This window comes from Suncus etruscus, chromosome 11 (genome assembly GCF_024139225.1).
Source record: "Suncus etruscus isolate mSunEtr1 chromosome 11, mSunEtr1.pri.cur, whole genome shotgun sequence".
Taxonomy (NCBI): domain Eukaryota; kingdom Metazoa; phylum Chordata; class Mammalia; order Eulipotyphla; family Soricidae; genus Suncus; species Suncus etruscus.
Window position 1 is genome coordinate 83,383,868 of NC_064858.1, and position 16,119 is coordinate 83,399,986.

A 16,119-nucleotide genomic window follows, 5' to 3' on the forward strand; every position below is an offset into this window, starting at 1 on the left:
CAACACTTTTGCTTGTTTCATCATGGAATGAAAATATCTCCCAGAAAAAAAATAGAGTATTAGTGTGTTTCATTTATTTATTTAAAAAAGAAGTATGGATATCTTTAGAAGGACTTCATTGAAACCATACAATGTTTTGGAAACTATGGCCATTTTAATTATGTAAATTCTCTCAAAACAAGAGCAGAGAATGCATTTCTGTTCACTTGAATCTTCTTTGTGAATCACATTTTGCAGGGTTTTTTTGATACAATTTTATCTCTTTTTTATTTCTTGTTTTTAGGCCACACCCAGTGACTATCAGGGGATACTTCTGTTTCTGTGCTTAGAAATTGCACCTGACAGGTTTGGAGGGGACCATATGGAATACTGGTAATCATATGGGGTCTAGAAAGTGCTCGAATTTTCTAACAAGTCAATTTTATCATTATCATGACTACAAGAAACCTATGCAGACCTCATCTTGCTAATTTTACATCAAAACATAATTCAATTTAACTCTTTTCTTGGTTTCTACCAACAGCCAGTACTTGATGGGCAATATTATCAAGTAAACTCTCATTCAATGATAAACTTTGGTAGAAATGTCCTTTAATTTTACCCATATAAAACACAATCTGGAGACTTCCTATATATATATATATATATATATATATATATATATATATATATATATATATATACATGAGTAGAGCCAAGTTAACCCACTTGGCTATTAGACACTTAAAGAAAAAATATAAAAATATTAATTTGTAAATATATGTGCATACTTATGTTCATTTTAAATGGAACTAGATCAGTAATAAACACAAATCAAATGCATGAGGACAAATAAATAAATAGTAACTAATCTTGAATGAAATACTATACAGCCATAACAAAACATAAAATCTTGCCTTTGCCTACAATGTGAAGCTAGAAGGTATACTACTAATAAAGTGTAAAAGAAATATGGACATATACCAAATGACAACTCTTGGAATTTTACTTCAATACTGAGGTTACCAAACAGTATGCAAAAATGTCATCAGGGTAGAAGTGACACCAGGACAGTGTCTGAGAGCCATGGACACTATGTTGATATAAATGTACAGTAAGTATACATCAATAACATGAATATTAAAATTATTATAAAGATTCCTAAAACTGTTAAAGGGTATAATTATAAAATAAAATATAATTATAATTACAAATATTATACAAAATATAATTATTTGGAAAAATAACAATTGTTCATTCTTGGTGATGTTGCCCAATCAATTCTGTAAAAATTAAATATATATTTTATTTATACTTTGGTATCTTGTTCTAGAAGATTCCAAATATATGGCTTTTCATCAGACTGCTAAATGCTAGGCATGTTTCTAGGAAAGTTACTGCATGTTATCCCTAAAGACATAATTCCCAATGATACCTGTGTGATACTTTGCCAAATTTCAGTTGTTAGTTTCATTTAATCACATGTGTATTTTGGTCACAAAGGACCACACATTTATCCACAGAGGATAATATTTTTCCTATGATACTGTGAGATGTGGAAATAAAATGTTCAATTTAATTTATACTTTAAAATTCTATATTTGGGCTGTGTAGCTACAGCAGTAGGGCACATGCCTTGCATGCAACCCACCCAGGTTCAATTTCCAACCCATCAGTAGTTATCCCTGACCGCCAGCAAGTGTGCCCATACACCCTTAAAAGTAAAATAAAAAATAGCCTATTTTAGTTCAGAGCTGTCAGACTCTATTTATTTTAATATATTTTTAAAGTGTTCATATATTTCTCACATTTTTAAAGAGAAATTTTACTTTACTATTAGTTAGAAACAATTTCCAATAATCAAAATTTTATAGACTTTTCAATAGTGACGTTTCATGGCAATAGTAATAAAAATTTTGTGATTACATTAATACCCAAAGAATAGTGTCATAAAATGGAAGGAAACTTATTAATGTATTAAAACTACAGGATTATCTTCCATATCTTGGGTAAGTATACTTAAATTTTGTATTATCATTGTATTTATGTACCATTATAATTCCTTGGTCTGAGTTAAACACTTGCTACCTATATTTATAAAAATTGTAATAACAAATAAACTATTGAAATATACATTGATTAGATACAATATGTATTTTACAGCTTAGATTATTAAAGTTATAACATTTTCTGCTTACTTTTTCTGTATAACAACATCAGTATCACCACATATATTTTTTAAATTTGTTTTTATATAAATTCAAGTTAATGGAGCAGATTATTTTTCTGAATATGTAAAATAAATCTAATTTATAAATTTTCAAGAGTTTGTTTAAACCTATATAACTTAATTAGATTCAAATGTAACCATACTTCCACAGTTAAGATTTGCTTAGCAATATTGATGGTATCATACTAAAAATAAAATTTGCATATATTAATTTACTATCAAGATATACGTCTTTGTAAGTATCCATGAAACAAAGTATAGCTAGTTAATGGTATCTTACTGTTAAAAATAATTCTACATTCACATGGAGAATAATGATAATCTTAACTTATTTGTTAACTATTAGAATTATCTTCTTATATCATTTTACATACCTGAAAAGATATGTAGAAACCTCATGCATCTGACCAAAAATTGTATAGCCTTTGCCTTTAATTACTCAAAGATATCAAACTTTTCTAGTCATTAAAATTTGCTTTCTATACAGATATTTCAGGAGATGAAATGCATACTTATGAGGCTTTTGTTTAATGTGCAAAAGTAGTAGTTTACGTTTCAGAATAAAACAAATAAAAATTAAGGCCAATAATACCATAGAAGGAAAAGAATTTGGAATCAACGTTTTAACTTTTCCTAGTCACCAAAATATTCAATGTGTATTATTTCAATAAATACTTATAAACTGAACAAACCAGTTATTACTGGTGAAAATGACTAAGTGAACCTGGGCAGTAAGCTACAGAACTGTAGACAATAAATTGACTAAATCTTTTTTTAGTAAAACAACGTTAAGATTTGAGATCCTTACTAGTTAATCTCAAAAGCAAATTTCTGATTGTGGCAGATATTTTAATAGAATCAAATAGAAAATCTATTCCTATGTTTCATTGAGAGTGATTTTAAAAGTATAGCAGTTTGGTTTATAAGAAATGTATTAAATACATTTTTAACATTTTCAGAGATTTTCACAGAACTTATTTTATTAGAAATAAACTTGAGGCTGGAAAGTGTTACCATCAAATTTAAGAGCTTTGATTGAAAATTCTAAGTGATAGTAAATTGGCAATTTAATATTAGGAAAGTTATCCTAAATAATACTTTATACAAAACATTTAAAAGGGGCCTATAATGACACAGTGTGGAAGAAGTTCAATCCCAACCAATATATATCATTCGCCAAATTTTCCATAAGTGTTCCAAAAGGACAGACTCAGGAGTAAACATGGAGCACAGCCAGGTGTAACAAACATACAAATAATCCACCAAAAAAACTTCTTGAAATAGAAATAGTGTTGGTTAAATACTATAAGATGAGTGATAATTTAGCTCAGAGAGTCAAGAAAAGATAATTTTCCCCCAGGATTTATAAATCTGTTAATTTGGAAAAAAATTCACAGTAGTTAAACAAATTATAACTTTCTGCTAGTCTGGAGAATAGGAAAATTGTATGAACATATCTAATTCATTTCATGTAAATTTATAAAACCAATATTTTTCCTATTTCTTTCTGTTTGATATATTCAAGAGAAATAACTCCCCCAAATTTTTCTTTTTTATTTTTTCATGACACCATATCAGTAGAATTTGACACAGGTATCCCAGAATAATAATCTTGTTTTAAACCATTAAGATATACATTTTTCATATGACTGTTTGATCTTGCTTCCTCCATTATTTTCCTTTCAAATCCGTTGTCCTCTGATTAATAAAATTATATTATCTTCATCCATAATTATCAATTTACTCAAACATAATGTGTATTTTATACATTTAATAATATCAACACTCGACTTATCTTAAAACCAATTTGACAATGTTTGACAATGTTCTTTATCCTCTACTTTTTTATAGCTGATTTTCTTTCTTTTTTTTTTTTTTGGTTTTTGGGCCACACCCAGCAGTGCTCAGGGGTTACTCCTGGCAGTCTGCTCAGAAATAGCTCCTGGCAGGCACGGGGGACCATATGGGACACCAAGATTCGAACCAACCACCTTTGGTCCTGGATCAGCTGCTTGCAAGGCAAACGCCTCTGTGCTATCTCCCCGGGCCCTATAGCTGATTTTCATAGCTGTTTCTACATTAAATTCAGCTTAGCCTAGTTGTGAGAGTGAACAAAATTTTAGAGCTGTTTCTAATGTGAAGAGAAATTTAGTGATAAATACATCGAAATCTCATTCCTCTATAAGTACAGTATAACATAAAAGGTCTAATATTATAAAATGATTCTGATTGTACTTGTAGAAGCTTAATGAGATCCCAAAGGACATATTAAAAGTATATCAATATACTTGCCATACTTAAAAATTATGTAGATACTCAAAGTAAATTAGTAATGTGATAGAGAACAGAAGTGAATTAATTAACAAGCTATTTGAAATTCATTACAAACACTTGTGAAAAACCTAATATTTTTAGATTTAAAAATCAAATTTCATATGAATAGAAAGCAATGCAAATAAAAATATTTGTACTTAATATAATAAAATTGATCAATATTCACTCTGTTTTGGATACAGCTAAATAGATAATGTAATTAATATTTTGCTTTGGAAGTTTGAATTAGTCAATACAATATATGAAGATATAAACCTGGATTTTGAACAGGAAATAATCAGGAGTAGATTTAAGCAAATGAATCAGAACACTCCAAAATATGGTAACATATGTATATTTTCTTTCTTTAAGACTTTTGCATAACACTAGGTATATTGCGTATTAAATTTAACACTCTATTCTATATATACAAATTTTGGAATCATAAATCTATTTCAACCATCTTATTTATGATAATTTGTGACAGAAAACAATAAAAGAGAAGATTGCCTAGAAGAATTCAGGTAGCTGAATTATCATTTCAATCATTAAGAAGATAAAAAAAAAACGTGTTAAAGAAAAATCAGGGAAAGAAAAAGTCAGAGAAAGAAAAGGGAGAAGTAAAAGTGAAAAAGAGAAATATAAGGGATAGTTTAATCTTTAGGTAAGTATGGCACATTGAGACTTCATGACTTGATGAAGACAGAATTAAATTTAGTAAGAAAATCAAGTGTGAAGTTAATGATGAACTTATATGGAGTGGTTTAAATGGTGCATTGGTAAATTTCAAAAGAATAAATATGAAGTAGAAAATTATAAGTGATCATGAAGCACAAGGAATTTAAAAGACTGAAAAGTTGATGCACTAAGAAGTGAAATGCATTAACTTTATAAATCAATGGTCATAAATGCTATCATCAGTAATAAGATAACCAAGCACATTTACTTTTGAAGTAATTTCACTCTATTTTTATTATATATTTTTAAAGTTTTGTCACTGTGAATTTCAAATTTATTCCTGAATGGGTTTCAGGCACTTAATGTGTTGACACAAATCTTCTATTCATTTCCCTCCAACAATGTTCCACTTCCCTCTCACCCTGTGATCAGTTGAATATTTTAACATTGTAATTTTCTCTTCACTGCCCACTGCTCTCAACCATAGGACCAGGCATGCTTCATACTGAAAATTAGTTCCCATGAGCCTGCCAGAAATAATTTCTGAGTGAAGAACCAGGAATTACCCCTGAATGCAGCCTGGTGTATATCCAAAAATCAAAATTTTAAAAAATAATATTGAAGATACATAGATAGAAACGAAAAACAAGGAAGCATTGTAGCTTTCAATCAGAAATAAAGGTAAATGCTTTTTTAGCAGACAATAAATAAGGAATGGTATTTAGTGGTATTAATGGTATATTATTGTCATAAAGGAAACAGCATCTCATAATGAGTAAATAAATTTTAGTAAGTTGTGATGCTTTTAGATACAGATTTGATCAGAATGGTCATTTATAAGATATATAAAATCTTAAATACATGGTGTGTAGGAAATATTTAAGAACAAATAGAAATAGATAAGGTAGAATTGGGATACGGTTTGAAAAATATTATCAAACAGTAAGGGAAATAAATTTATAGAGATTGAATATAAAACACACATAAAATAAGAATGAGGAGGTGATGCAAGAGGTCTGGCGTGTTGTATAGTGTATAATGTCAAATTAAAGGGAAAATTAAAATTAATTGGCTAACTTTTGCTTTAACTATAAATATATACAACAGTTATACTAACATTAATATTATGAATACTTATTATAATATTAATGATAATTATCTCTGTTAGCACACTCTAGAAAGCTAATAATCAGCTTCTGTAATGGTGAGCTTTGTTTGTGGCCAAAGTGACCAATGTTTCATATAGGAACCAAGATTTCTCAACAATTAAATTTTTCTTACTTTTATTTCTCTAGAAGTCATGCCATAGTTTAGGATAATCTGAAAATTAGAAGTTGAAGGAAATTTTGGTTTTATTTTGAATAAAAATTAGACCATCTGTTGATACATAAAAATAATAAGTATTTAATATTATATGCAATGATTGATACATATTTAATTATTATATAATATCATAGTGAGAAATAATAATATTAATCATGTTATGTCAAACAAATAAATAGAACCTAATTTATTTTGAAGAAAGGATAATGAATCCATAAACAGTGACTGTGATATACTTAACTGCCCAATGATCAGTATTTTATTCATTCATGCGTGATATATTCTAAACTCTCTTGTGTAAGAGAACAAAATGATCTGTGAGAGAAAATAAGGCAAGTATTGCATAACCAACAGAAAATATTTAGAGAGATTCTTATGTTATGTGATTGGATTGCATATATATTAATTGTCATGATACATATTTTAATTATTTAAGATATGGATATAAATTTATATCATATGTGTCCCTAGGATTTATGAGCCATCCATGAAAATATTTTAGGTAGATCAATAAAACTTAGCTGAATTTGTGTTTATAAGGAAAGAAAAAATTCTAATATTTTATGTCATTATTCTTGTAGAAAATTATATGCAATAAATAAGTCTTTTATAATTGAAGAGGTAAATAGAAATTTTTAGGTTATTGAAAAAAAATCTCATGATACTTTGGAATGTCGCTATTGAATGATCTTAAAAATGATAGCTTTGAGACTGCAACAAAATGTAAGTTACTTGCCTTGCATACAGTCGACCTGGGTCTGATTCCACAGATCCTATATGATCCCCTGAACACTCACCATAGGAGTAGCTGCCACCAGATGATACCACCAGGTATGGAACAAAAAACAAAAATTAACTGTTGTTTACAAACCATTGATATTTTCAATATGAATTATTTTTGTAGCTCAATAACAATATTTATTTTAATTTCATGATAAAAATAATTCATATTCTTGTAGCATATTAAGTAGTATCACAATGGCAGAGATTTTAAAGTTTTGTTATTATTGTTAAACTCTTGACCTTAGGTCAGGAGAAATTTTTTCCTTTTTAGGTGACCCTAGACAAATCCCTAGCACCAGATATACTCCCCAGTGCATATTTTAAAAAGACCAAGAGCAAGGCCTTAAAATAAGTCGAATTGTCCCTATCTTCTCCCATCCAATTCTTAACAAAAACTTTGAGGGTGGCTCTGTGACCACTCTCAGATGAGATTAGACCCAGTATACTCCTATAGCTTTCTCAGGGATCACTCAAGTGAAAACCCAGGGCACCACATGTAGTGTTGGGATCTAACCTGAATTTATCATAGGCAAGGTAAGCTATTTGCCTGTAGTATTATCTTTTCAAATGCTGATAAAAATTCTTGATCAAATATACAAATGTGTGCATTTATAAATATCTCTATATCTGATTCCCATGTAAAACATTTTTTCTAATTTAGGTTTAATTTGTAATATTGAAAACCAGGTATCAATCTAATTAAATACCATTACCAAAATATATTAGATATGGAAATCTTAAAATCAAAGAATATGCTCAATATTGCCAACCAATAATAAATAAAGGTAAACTAGGCTTCCCAGTCTAGTTTTATTTTACAAAGCGAACTGAAGCAAAATAAAAGCAATTAAAAATAAATAAATAAAAGTAGTGTTCTTTCCCTAATCTTTCTCTGACTTCTTTTCATTTTGCCCATAGATCAAGAAGTCGTAAACCTGGATGAGAAATCACACACCAGTAACTACATTCATCCTCTTGGGATTAACAGAAGACCCACAGCTAAATATTCTTATTTTTATACTTCTACTTATCACCTACATGCTGAGCGTTATTGGAAATCTGACCATCATCTTTCTCACATTTGCGGATTCTCACCTTAAAACAGCCATGTACTATTTTCTGCAAAACTTTTCCTTCTTAGAAATTTCATTCACATCTGCCTGTATTCCTAGATTCTTATACAGTATAGCAACAGGTGATAAAACCATATCCTATAATGCTTGTGCATGCCAACTATTTTTTATAGACCTATTTGGAATAGTTGAATTTTTCCTTCTTGCAACTATGTCTTATGACCGTTATGTAGCCATCTGCAAACCCCTTCATTATGTGACTATCATGAATCAGTCAGTCTGCAAAAGACTTATCTCTGGCTGTTGGATAATTACGCTGTTGCTATTGTTCCCACCACTTGGATTTGGACTGACACTGGAATTTTGTGACTCTGACATTGACAATTATTATTGTGATGTTAATCCTCTCCTGAAGATATCATGCTCTGATACAGAGTTCTTGGAGAAGATGGTTCTTTTCTGTTGTGCATTTATCCTACTAGTGACACTTGCATTTGTGGTTTGGTCCTATGCGAGTGTAATTCACACTATTCTTGGGTTCCCCTCAGCTCAGCAAAAGAAAAAAGCATTTTCCACCTGTTCCTCCCACATTATAGTGGTTTCCATAACTTATGGCAGCTGTATCTTTATCTACATCAAAACTTCACCTAAAGATAAAATGGCCACTAATAAAGGAGTGTCCTTATTAGCTACTTCCATCTCCCCTATGTTAAACCCATTTATTTATACCTTGAGGAACAAACAAGTAAAACAAGCCTTAACTGACTTGGTAAATAAATTACTAATTTTGGGACCACAGAGATATCACAAGGGTTAAGAAACTTGTCTTAAATGTAATTGACCCAGGTTGGCCCAGGGTTACCTCTCTCTAAATATCTAAGGCTCTCAAGAAATAAAGAGCATGTTGTATTAAGTATACAATGAGCTCAGGATTCTGACAATATATTTTGTCCATTTGTCATCCTCCTGTATTTGATAATAGTTTGATAAACTCACTCTTTCATGTAGATTAGTTTATCTGAGTTTGTAAAGCAAAACCATTCAAATATAAGTTATTTTAAGGCTCAGTAATAATTTACTCATATATTGACCTGTATAATTCTATCTAGATGATTTCATGTCTATTTTACATCTGTTGTAATTGTTTTCATGTGCATACATATAGAGTAAATTCAAAGAAACAAATGTTCACAATTATATAAGAACCGGGGGCCGGGCGGTGGCGCTGGAGGTAAGGTGCCTGCCTTACCTGCGCTAGCCTAGGAGACGGACCGCGGTTCGATCCCACGGCATCCCATATGGTCCCCCAAGCCAGGAGCGACTTCTGAGCGCATAGCCAGGAGTAACCCCTGAGCGTTACCGTGTGTGGCCCAAAAACCAAAAAAAATAAAAAAATAAAAAAAATAAAGAAGAGAAACTGTGAACTATCAAAAATAATTTTGAAGAAAAGCTATTTTCTAAAAAACTCTATCAATATTTTATAGTAATGTTTTATTAATGTACCTATAAACTAACTCACTTCTTTATATGGAGATTTTTGTGGACATATTCTAAGCAAAAAAAGAATTACCTGTTTAGTTTAATTTTTTTCTTTTTTATATATGTAGTACTCTATAATTTTCTCACATATGCTTTTGTTATTTTAAATTTATTTATATTATTCTTTTGGGATTTCCATGCAGGGCTCAAGAGACCCACAAATTACTCCAAATTATATTCCTCAGGGTCATATAGGACTATTGGTTCAGAGGCCCTATATCTGTGGTCCCTTAAAATATACTTTATATCAAATAGTTTACATTTACATTGTATTACTTTTTTTCAGCATGCTTAATTTCAAAATTTATGTATAGCCATTTGTTTTCTTATAGCATTTCCTTTCAGTTTGACCAAAATATCTGCATTTTCCCAGAGTGTTGTTTCAAGTTTAAAGTGACTTCTATGATTTGCTTGGAAATATTTGTGATATTTATATTTTATATGATTAAATAAGATTTATAGCTTATTGACTAAAATGACAATGATTTTTCTACTTATAGATTGTGGTCTGCACTCAGCAGCTTGTATCTTTCACTTTTTGTTTTGTTTTGGGACAACATATACAATGAAACTTAGGGTTATTCCTGGGTCTTACACATCACTCATGGCAGTGCTCAAGAGACCACATGAGATGCAAGCAAATTAATCCAGGTTAGCTTCATGCATGTCAAGCTCCCTATCCAATGCATTGTGTCTCAAACCTGGATTTTTGCTTTTATTTCTTTTGTTTTGCTTGGTGGGCCATACCTAACAGTGCTCAGAGATTAATCCTGTCTCTGAACTCAGGAATTACTCTTGTAATTACTACTTTTGGGACCATATGTAATGTCAAGGATCAAATACAATAGGGTGACAAAGACCTGGACTTCCATTCTGCTGACTGGTGGTTTTCTGCTAAACTCTACCCTTTATGCCTACAATAATGACTAAACATAAGGTAAAAATCAAATAATTGGGCTGGAGATATAATTCGGGGAAATAATCATATCTCTTACACACTGTCACTTCAAGTTCAGTACCCAGCACCTTTTCCCTGAGCAGGAATTCTGAAAAATTTATGAACATTACTGAATATAGTACAAAAAAAAGAAATATATATATAGTTGAAATAGCTTATTTTGACTCTCAACAGTTGCTTTAATTAACTTTAGGAAGGTAGTGAAATTTTGAATCATTTATGGATATTAATGATGCTTTTGTATTTTCTTTCAGAATGTGTAACATACAAAAAGATAGTAGTATGATAATATGTACACTCAGTAAAGGTTTGTACTTTTATTTGAGTAAGATTAAAAATAATATTTAAGGTGACAATTGTAAAAATTTGATCTATGTATATATGTCTCCTGAAAATTTTCTAACATGTTAGTTGCATCCTTGCATGCTATTTGGAATTTTAGTTATGTAATATTATGTATTAAAAACTACAAGTTTCTCAGTTTCTATGATGAAAATTATAAATTTATAATATTTTACATATGTTATAAATTATTAAAGTAATGATGATTTTAACACTTCTTAAAATTTGGAATAATAATACAAAAATAAAAATATCTAACACTAAAAATCAACATGTTCTCCAAAGAAAGAAAATTAAACTGCTAATTATGTATTTTAATAAAGTATTACTTTATTATTTGATTTGATTTGATAACTAAAGGATATAATTGTAAGTGAAAACAGTCAACATAAAAAACCCATATAGTCCTCTAATTCCTGCCAGAGTGATGCTTGAGTAGAAAGAGAATAATTAAATCTCTTTCTCTGGGTATGCTAGGTATGACTCAGTAACAACAATAATAAAATTGATATATGCTAATGTATTTAGCTTAATGAGATATATATGACTATGACTTTCACGTTTCAAGGATTGATTTGTATCATCAACACTGTATGGCACTAGAATACTTCTAGGTGTGAACTACTGAATTTTCAAAAAGTCACTTCCAAGTTAATTTCATTAAAGTCAAAGGTCAACTATGAATTATAATATTTTATTAGCACAAAATTAAATCTCAGTTTAATAGTATAATGTGCCACTGAAGTAATAACATTATATTTTGTTTATCATACCACAAAAGAGACTGTAAAATAATCTATATATATATATTACATGCAAAGGGATATTCTTATTTATGTGAAGGCAAATTTTCTCAGTAGATAAAGTAGACCTACTGAGTACATTAAAAGAGTAGATCGAAATTAAATATTATGGTATGAAATATAACATGGTATGAATAATTACTATTATATAGTTGTAGCTATGTGATATCAATAGTATGAGGAACTTGTACTTAATAAAATTTATGTTCATAAATTACCAAGATATTTTGGAAATTAAGTAAACACTACCTGATAATAATCATTCTTAACATTTATCTGAGAACATTTATTTATTTATATTTCTTTAAATGTTGATGATGCCTGTGATGTCTGATCCTGGGTGATTTTGCAACTTCACACTGGTTGGCTTAAGGTGGGGAAGAAAATCGAAAACAGGCAGCATATGGAATAAAGCCTATGGGAGCAATTGCAGTGAGACAATACTTTACTACCTAGGTGGCAAAGATATTTAAGCAGTTATACAACCAATAAAGAAAACAGTATTTACCTTCACATAGAAAAGTTGAACAAAGGAAAGTCATGTTCAAGAGAGCGTATCATGTCTTTGGACATGAACTATGTAACTGGCAGAAAACGAAACTATGTGATTAGGAAAAGGGTAAATATGAAATATTTGACTAGGGGAATGTAACCCAAATTACTAGGAGTGTATGACTAATATGACTAGGAGAAGCAAAAGAGGGTGCTTTGTTAAGACATGCCAGATGACCAGTTGTCCAAATACCACTTGTTGAAGAGACTTTCCTTACTTCATTTTGCCTTTCTGGGCTCTTTATCAAAGATTACTTAACTGTATGCCTGGTGAACATTCTCTAAATACTCCAGTCTATTCCACTGATCTGAGGGTCTATCTTTATTTTAATACCATGCTGTATTAAGACTATTGCTTTGTAATACTATTTAAAATTGGAGAAAGTGATGCCTCCAATATTCCTTTCCCAAGGGTTGATTTAGCTATTTATGGTGTTTTTTGTTCAAATAAATTTCAGGAGTATTTGATTCACTGCTTTGAAGAATGTCATGGGTATCTTTAAAGGAACTGCATTAAAATAACTGCATTGAATGCTTTGTCGAGTATTGCAGGGGTTTTTTTGTGCCACACCCATTTGATGCTCAGGGGTTACTCCTGGCTAAGCACTCATAAGTCGACCCTGACTTGGGGGGACCATGTGGGATGCCGGGGGATCAAACCGTGGTCCTTCCTTGGCTAGTGCTTGCAAGGCAGACACCTTACCTCTGGCACCACCTCTCCAGCCCCGAGTATTGCCATTTTAATAATATTTATCTTCTCAATCCATGAGCAGGGTATGTATGTCCATTTCCTTGTGTCCTCTTTTATTTCTGGAAACAAATTTTGTAGTTTTCTTTGTATAAGTCCTTTACCACTTTAGTTACTATGATGCCAAGATAATAGAGTTTGTATGACACTAATGTGAATGGTTTTTTGTTTTGTTTTTTGTTTTGTTTTGGTTTATGCCACACCCAATGATACTCAGGGGATACTCATGGCTAAGCAGTAAGAAATAATCACTTGATTTGGGGGAACATATGGACACTGGGGGATTGAACTGCAGTCCATCCTACGTACAAGGCACGTGCAGCCACGTGCAAGACAAAAGCTCTACCACTGCTTTTGCTCTGGCCCTAATGGTATTATTTCTTAAGGTCCATTTCCTTTCTGTCATTGGTGAATAAGAAGGCTATTGATTTTTGTGTGTTAATTTTGTAGCCTGCCACTTTGCTATATAAATCTATTTCTTCTAGAAGTTTTTTGGTAGAGTCATTATGGTTTTCTAAATATAGTATCATGTCATCTGCAAACAGAGAGAGCATAGCTTCGTCTTTTCCTATCTGGATGCACTAAATAACTTTTTCTTGCCTAATGGCTATGGCAAGAACTTCCAACACTATGTTGAATAAAATTTCTGAGAGAGATCAACCTTGTCCTGTACCAGATTTTAGTGAAAAGACTTTTAGTTTATTTCCATTGAGAATAGTATTAGCTATTGGCTTGAGGTATATGGCCTTGACTATATTGAGAAAAGTTCCTTCCATTCCCATCTTGATGAGAGTTTTTTAATCAAAAGTGGGTGTTGAAAATTATCAAATTCATTCTCTGCATCTATTAATATGATTATTTGGTTTTTACTTTGTTTTGTTGACATAAAGTATTATGCTGATTGATTTACATATATTAAACCATCCTTGAATTCCTGAAATGAAACCTACTTGGTGTTGGTGAATGACCTTCTTGATGAGGTGTCGCATGCAAAAAAAGTAAAGTCAGAACTCCATCTAACACTATGCACAAAGATCAAGTCAAAATGTGTTAAAGACCTTGATATCATATCCAAAACCATAAGGTATATAGAACAACACATAAACAATACACTCTATGACACTGAGATTAAAGGCATCTTCAAGGAGGAAACATCACTCTCCAAGCAACTGAAAGTGAGATAAACAGCTTGGAATATATTAAGCTAAGAAGCTTCTGCACCTCAAAGTAAATAGTGACCAGGTTACAAAAGCCACCAACAGAATGGGAGAAATTATTCATCAATACCCATCAGATAAGGAGCTAATATCTAAGATACACAAGGTACTGACAAAATTTTACAAGAAAAAAAATTTAACCCCATCAAAAAATGGAGAGAAATAATGAAGAGACACTTTGTCAAAGAAAAAATTCAAATGGCCTAAAGGCATATGAAAAATTGTTCCATGTCACTAATTATCAGTGAGATGCAAATAAACAAAAATGAGGTACCATCTCACAACACAAAGAATGGGACACATCACAAAGAACAAGAAGAATCAGTGCTGGGGATGTTGGGAGAAAAGAATTCTCATTTACTACTAATGGTGAATATGCCAATTAGTCCAGCCTTTATGGAAACAAAATAGAGATGTCTCAAAAAACTGAAAATTGAGCTCCCATATATTCACCTATACTACTACTAGAAATATACTCTAGGAACAAACACACACACAATAAAAATGCCCTCCTCACACTTATATTCATTGTCAGAACCTGTAAACAACCAAAATGCTCTTCAATAGATAAATTACTAAAGAAACTATGGTACATATACACAATGGAATATTATGCAGCCATCAGGAGAGATGCCTTCACGAAATTTTTCTATACATGGATGGGCATGGAAACTATTATGTTTAGTAAAATAATTCAGAGGGAAAGAGATAGACACAGAACAGTCTCACTTATGTATGGGTTTTAAGAAAAATAAAAGGCATTATTATAATAATGCCTTGAGACAGTAGAGATGAGAGCTGGAAGAACCAGCTCTTGATATGAAGATCACCACCAAGAGTGGTGTGTGCAGTAAGAGAAATAACTACAGTTACAACTATTATGTCAATTATAATGAGTGAGAAAATTAGAATTCCTGTCTCGAATACAGGCCATGGGTGGGGATGTGTGGGATGGGAAGCATTGGTGGTGAAAATGTTGCACTGGTGAAAAGGGATGTTCTTTTTATGACTGAAACCCAACTACAATCATGATTGTATTTATGTTGCTTAAACAAAGGTGTTACTTATTAAAAACATAAGACATGCCAGATGTTTGCTCTATTTCCCTGTCCCCCTCCTGGGGTGAGGCTGCCTTGGTCTAATAAATGGCCTTCTTTCAAGGGCTTTGCATACAAGGCATGAGAATGTAATTCACTGGAGTCCAATCTCTGCGTGGTCGAAGTCTTTCTCTGAAGGGCTCCAGCTACATTTAAACCTTTAACTTTGTAAGTAGTATTATAACTTTTTTTTTTTGGTTTTTGAACCACACACAGTGACATTCAGGGGCTACTCCTGATTATGCACTCAGAAATGGCTCCTGGTTTGGGAGACAATATGGGACACCAGGGATCTAACACAGGTCGGTCCTGGGTCAGCTGCATGCAAGGCAAATACTCTACCACTGCGATATCTCTCGGCTCTGTAATATTATTATAATACATGAAATATTGAGAAAATTTTAAGGAAATTCAGTTATGTAAATTTTAAATAAATTCATATATAAAAATCCAAGTAAAGGAGCTAATAGAAATAAAAAGAACT

General features: G+C 31.3%; 2 protein-coding genes across 2 annotated transcripts in view; one reads left to right on the forward strand and one right to left on the reverse strand.

Moving 5' to 3' along the window:
* Window positions 1-16,119, reverse strand: part of DNAJC14 (DnaJ heat shock protein family (Hsp40) member C14) — a 1,080,043-nt gene that overhangs the window by 70,153 nt on the left and 993,771 nt on the right. The window lies entirely within an intron of this gene.
* On the forward strand, window positions 8,246-9,196 carry LOC126022145 (olfactory receptor 6C2-like). Its single transcript, XM_049782994.1, has one exon. It carries the CDS (start codon window positions 8,246-8,248, stop codon window positions 9,194-9,196), a length of 951 nt encoding a protein of 316 aa, XP_049638951.1.